The sequence below is a fragment of the Saccoglossus kowalevskii genome, chromosome 13, assembly GCF_978046115.1.
Source record: "Saccoglossus kowalevskii chromosome 13, keSacKowa6.1, whole genome shotgun sequence".
NCBI lineage: Eukaryota > Metazoa > Hemichordata > Enteropneusta > Harrimaniidae > Saccoglossus > Saccoglossus kowalevskii.
This window is the reverse complement of record NC_140653.1, coordinates 34,509,886-34,516,106: the sequence shown is the minus strand read 5'-3', so window position 1 is coordinate 34,516,106 and position 6,221 is coordinate 34,509,886. Positions and strand designations below refer to the sequence as shown.

General features: G+C 35.9%; 1 protein-coding gene across 1 annotated transcript in view; it reads right to left on the bottom strand.

The window, feature by feature from the left end:
• LOC102802477 (3'-5' RNA helicase YTHDC2-like) overlaps positions 1–6,221 on the bottom strand; it is a 102,077-nt gene that overhangs the window by 3,411 nt on the left and 92,445 nt on the right. The window contains exons 30-32 of the mRNA XM_085507262.1: positions 5,468–5,715; positions 264–424; positions 27–111 (exon numbers count right to left, since the gene is read on the bottom strand). Coding sequence (XP_085363388.1) covers positions 27–111; positions 264–424; positions 5,468–5,715 — 494 coding nt within the window. The remainder of the gene's footprint in view (positions 1–26; positions 112–263; positions 425–5,467; positions 5,716–6,221) is intronic.

Sequence of the window (6,221 nt, the reverse complement as noted above, 5' to 3'; positions counted from 1 at the left end):
TAAGTTTTGTAACATGCAAGTCTTACCTGTCCATCCCTGGCAACTTTTACTTTTCTGTTTTCATTCCATGGATTGCTGAGATGTGAGGTTTGCTGAAATGAAACATTAGCCCTGAAAGGAAACAGACAATGTTATTATGTTTGTAAACAAGTCATAAATTGTTTTAATAGCAATGAAGGTTAAATAAAACTATTAACAATTTATTTCTGGGTAAGTTGTACTCACCATGTCATGCAAAAAACAATCATATATATTATGCATACCTCTTTATCCATTTCACTTTGAATATGCCTCCAAGTGGTGTTGAGGATCCAATTCCCATTTCATGTGACTTCTCTTTTCCTATTTCTGATGACATGGTAGCATAGCCTTGAAAATGTCCACTCGCTTGTACAGAGAATACAAGATAGACATTCTCACATTCCTAGAAAGCATAAGGTTAGAATGTCAGTACCGATAAGCAGAGCAAGCATATAATACTCACTATATCATTAATTATGTAATCAACTTTCTTAAAATAAACCCGCATCATTGTTTTCATGTTCAAATATTATCAGTAGTCAATGGGAAGTTAGATCTATTATTATCAGTAGTCAATGGGAAGTTAGATCTATTATTATCAGTAGCCAATGGGAAGTTAAATTTATTATCAGTAGCCAATGGGAAGTTAGATCTATTATTATCAGTAGCCAATGGGAAGTTAGATCTATTATTATCAGTAGCCAATGGGAAGTTAGATCTATTATTATTAGTAGCCAATGGGAAGTTAGATCTATTATTATCAGTAGCCAATGGGAAGTTAGATCTATTATTATCAGTAGCCAATGGGAAGTTAAATTTATTATCAGTAGCCAATGGGAAGTTAGATCTATTATTATCAGTAGCCAATGGGAAGTTAGATCTATTATTATCAGTAGCCAATGGGAAGTTAGATCTATTATTATCAGTAGCCAATGGGAAGTTAGATCTATTATTATCAGTAGCCAATGGGAAGTTAAATTTATTATCAGTAGCCAATGGGACGTTAGATCTATTATTATCAGTAGCCAATGGGAAGTTAAATTTATTATCAGTAGCCAATGGGAAGTGAGATCTATTATTATCAGTAGCCAATGGGAAGTTAGATCTATTATTATCAGTAGCCAATGGGAAGTTAGATCTATTATTATCAGTAGCCAATGGGAAGTTAGATCTATTATTATCAGTAGCCAATGGGAAGTTAGATCTATTATTATCAGTAGCCAATGGGAAGTTAAATTTATTATCAGTAGCCAATGGGAAGTTAGATCTATTATTATCAGTAGCCAATGGGAAGTTAAATTTATTATCAGTAGCCAATGGGAAGTTAGATCTATTATTATCAGTAGCCAATGTGAAGTTAAATTTATTATCAGTAGCCAATGGGAAGTTAGATCTATTATTATCAGTAGTCAATGGGAAGTTAGATCTATTATTATCAGTAGCCAATGGGAAGTTAGATCTATTATTATCAGTAGCCAATGGGAAGTTAAATTTATTATCAGTAGCCAATGGGAAGTTAGATCTATTATTATCAGTAGCCAATGGGAAGTTAAATTTATTATCAGTAGCCAATGGGAAGTTAGATCTATTATTATCAGTAGCCAATGGGAAGTTAAATTTATTATCAGTAGCCAATGGGAAGTTAGATCTATTATTATCAGTAGCCAATGGGAAGTTAGATCTATTATTATCAGTAGCCAATGTGAAGTTAAATTTATTATCAGTAGCCAATGGGAAGTTAAATTTATTATTATCAGTAGCCAATGGGAAGTTAGATCTATTATTATGAATGCAATGAATACAATATTATACAATATTATACAATTTTCAACCATTTTGTAAACTGTCAAAGGTAACCTGCATGCGTACAATAGAAAATCAAAATTTTCGGTGAGAAACTGAAAATGACATGATACAGTACTCATTCCGCCCAACCTCCCGCTTTTATCGCTTTTTTTCCCGACCGCTTATCGCTTAATTTCCGACCGCTCGCTGCTTTCCGACCGGAAACCGACCGCTTTTTTTCCGCTTGCTCGCGTTCGCTTTTGTTCGCTCGCTCGCTCCTGCTATGGCTGGCTTCAGAAACATCGTCTGCTTGCCAATCGACCGCTGGAGTAACAATGATCGTACATTGTATGTATAAACTTTTATTCGTAATAAATTTAAGTTTTAATGACGATTCAAAACACAACACAATTGCTTCTCTGTTTTGGAACAAAGACGCCTTCAAATCACTAGACACATTGTAACGTTTGCTACGCAAGTCGAACTGTGACCTGTATTTACATATTTACGCCCTTGTGTGTGTAGTTCAAGCAGCTATATAACTGGTCAATCACGATATGTATTGAGTACTAGTATTTGTGTGTGTGTTTCTGTGTGTGATTTTGACTAAATTTATTCCGAACGGCGCTCAAAATATTTGACACTTTGTTATTTGCGAACGCAACTCACACTATGACCCTTACCCAATTTGCATAAGTAATACGAATGCTGTAGTTCAGAAAATCTATTGGTTAACTTTTGCTCGTGTCGGGTGCGCAAAACAAAACTGCACATATAATTATCGCATAGCTGAATTTCTACAAATCAATTGGACTTAAACTACTAGTATAATGACTGTGACGATTAATCGCCTGTCTGAGTACATGCGGCGACGAATTATTGGATTGGCAGCAGCCGGACGAAAAATGAAAGAGATCTCGGAACAGTTAATTTGTTGAGGAAAACAAAACAAACGCAGCCAGTGATACATTTTGAAAACAAAAATACAAAATAAACGCAGTCAGAGGCACCGACCACGCGCGTTGGAAATAAATAAAACGTGTTGTGACAGTCTCACCAAACTCTTTCACTCGCGCAATATAATTATGTTATTTCCCAAAGCACTTATATTTAATACATTGACGAAAAACACCGCAAGAAAAATGTAAATCAGGCTTGTAATCACTAGCAACTCTACTCGAACGCAATGTTGATCACTGTAAAAGTGGATAAATTTGAACCGTCATCAAATTCAAAATTCAAGCGATCTCGTTGAATGTCAAAAATAAACTTGATGTTTAGAACGACAAAAACAACAACACATTTGAGTGCAAAAAAAGTTAGCAGCAAAGAACGAGAAGTGCATGTGGGAAAGCGATGAGTGAACTTGAGGAAAATTATGCTGATGTGAGAACAAGCCATATACCAGCGGAGTACTCGCTAAAACATCGAGAAAATGTGCCATTTTAAAGGGCACCCTTACAAATAATGTCTGCGATTGTGTGAACATGACAACGTGCAAACAAGGAACAGAGCTCGTGGTCCACCAAGGAAACTTAGCGATGACGCAGTTAGATGTATACAGCTGTTGAAAACAGAGACTCCTTCGATCTCATATAAGCAGGTTCACGTGGATGTATCATTTTCAACTATTACCAACAACGCTATGATAATAAAGACATTGTGAAATTCTTTTGTTTTTATGTAGAAAAATACAGTAATTTTACCAAGTAAAATCATATTTATTAAAATTGTTGTTCATACATAAGTTGCCGAACAAACTACATAGTTCGTAATTTCATCCAGCTCCTTTCAGTCACGATTCAAGACAAATAAAAGGCACAAATATAGATAATATAGCAAATTATTTTTTTCTGTAATATTCGTGTGTAATCAGTAATTATGAAAAAAAAATTATGGGTACATATGGAATACATTTCGTTATGAATTATTCTTAATATCAATTTCTAAATTATCTTGTCAAAATCAGTTTTTTTTCCAGGGTTTTTCCCCAAAACGGAAGAATTTCATAATGTCGGGAAGTTTTTTTTTTATTATTATTTATTGGGAACGGAAAGTCTTTATCATAGTGCTTCGCCTCGGTTGACAATGAGCTCTTCGGGTCGCTAAAACTGTATGTCCACCTCTGGTGGGGTGAACATTTGTATTATTATACTGACTAAATCTTAGAACAGAAATGGTGGCACTCAATTATGGCAATCTTCTAGGTCATCGTTAGAAAGATTTTTGGAGGCAAATTTAATCTTGAAGGATTGCAGGAAATTGACCCTTACCGATTCATATTTATGAATTAATCGGGATTCAGGTACCATAGTGTTTGTAACAGAAAAAAAAAAAAAAAACGCTTTTGCGTGGGATTTTTCATGCAAACATTGTGAATGGTTCCCCGACACCGATTCCTTTTTAACTTTCAATTTTTCTAAGACGTGGCAAACCCTGCTCATGACCGGAGACGTCGTCGAGATGCAGGTGCGATTCCTCTTAGCAACACGTTCTATTTATTTCCAAAGCGTGTGGTCGGCGCCTTTGATTGCGTTTATTTTGTTCTTTTATTCACGTAATCTATCACTGGCAGCGTTCGTTTTGTCGCGTCTCACAACTTAATATGTCCAAGCTGACTTTGTTTTGGCTGTAAGTGAACTACGTACAGCTCATGAAAGTATTTCGCCCAGAGTTCGCAAAAAACGGAATACCCTGCAAAATTTGAATCCTTTATTTTATAACGAGACATTGGGCGCAAAAATAAAAACCATAATTGTAATTCAACAAGTTTATGTAACGTGTTAGTCCGCTTGCTAGCCGCCCAGTTAAAAAACGCGATCATTGATGTCGGCTTCGACAACTTCGGACAAGTAAGATGGGCGCTGACCGACATTACATTTGCAAGTATTGTATTTGTTTGACAAATTGTACACTACGGTCATTCTATAACAATCGATTGATCGTTTTTTTTCACAGTCTTACTATTCCTGCAGATATTCTTCAACTGTTATAGGTGCCACGGATTTTAACATAACTACAACTTGACCCGTGTTAAACCCAAACCATGCGTGCATGACAACCGTCACCCTATACACGGTTACTCAACGAATACCGTACTCTACAGTAGACATTTTTCGCTCTCCACCAAAAATAGAATGGTTTTATTTCATATTAGTTGTGTCTGTGTCAGTGCCGTATTTGATTTCACATGTCTGGTTCGATCTTGTTTATGGTGGACATTATTACTACGCGTATGTCTTATTACCAATTTTATATGGCCGTGTGATCCACCGCATTTTTTCAACGGTCAGTTTATAAATTTCTGATTGTACTTATTTCTATTTTAACATCATAAAAACAAAAATGATACACTTGTACATGAAACAGTAGGTAATGAACTGTAAATGCGGGCGGTTGCGCTGTCAGGCGAGCGAGTGAGCGAGCGGACACTTCCGGATTTGCGCGGTCGAAAAAAAAGCGGAAATTGCGCGGTCGAATTGAACAAAGCGAGCGAAAAAAAAGCGTTCAAAATCCGGAAGCGGGCGGGAGGTTGGGCGAAATGAGTACTGTAGTAAAATATCAACCCAAAGCTGCATACTGCTTACATGTATGAGCATAATTGTATCAACAACACAGTCACATGCAAGCAATCAAAGTCAATTAAAAAATGACTACTAACCTTGAAAGCTTGGTTAAACTTCTGTTCATTTGTTGGTGTGGTTGACCAAATTCCTTTATTCAGAGATGTTTCCAGATTCTTCATACTGTTACACTTGACTATAAAGTATCTATTTGATGGTGATGTCTTGTCTGTCATGGATTGACCTTTGACTGTTGCTGGTGGTGATGGACTGTGATGAGGACTATTCACAGTGGTAGGAGATTTACCAAATGTCTGTAAACGATCATCACCAGATTTGGGACTTCCTACAAAAATATAAAGTTGTTTCATTTCTTTCTTCACACATTGTAGGGCACAGAAAAATATCAAATGTTTCCGGTCACTGTGTGCATCAGTGCATTATGTCACAGCTTTTCATCAGCGTAAGAGTTTTGGAAAAATTAGAAAGCATCTGCACACAAAAACAAGTTTCTTACAATTAGAGTATAGCATGTATATATATATATTTTTTTTATTTGGATTAAGTTGTTAAAAAAATGTATTTAGGTCTCCAGTCAATCCTGGTGTTCTCAATTAAAGTCTACTTACTGAAAGTCTACTTACTGAAATCTCTCCTAATGGACTGATTAACTTACTGAAATCTCTCCTAATGGACTGGTTAACTTACTGAAATCTCTCCTAATGGACTGGTTAACTTACTGAAATCTCTCCTAATGGACTGGTTAATTTACTGAAATCTCTCCTAATGGACTGATTAACTTACTGAAATCTCTCCTAATGGACTGGTTAACTTACTGAAATCTCTCCTAAT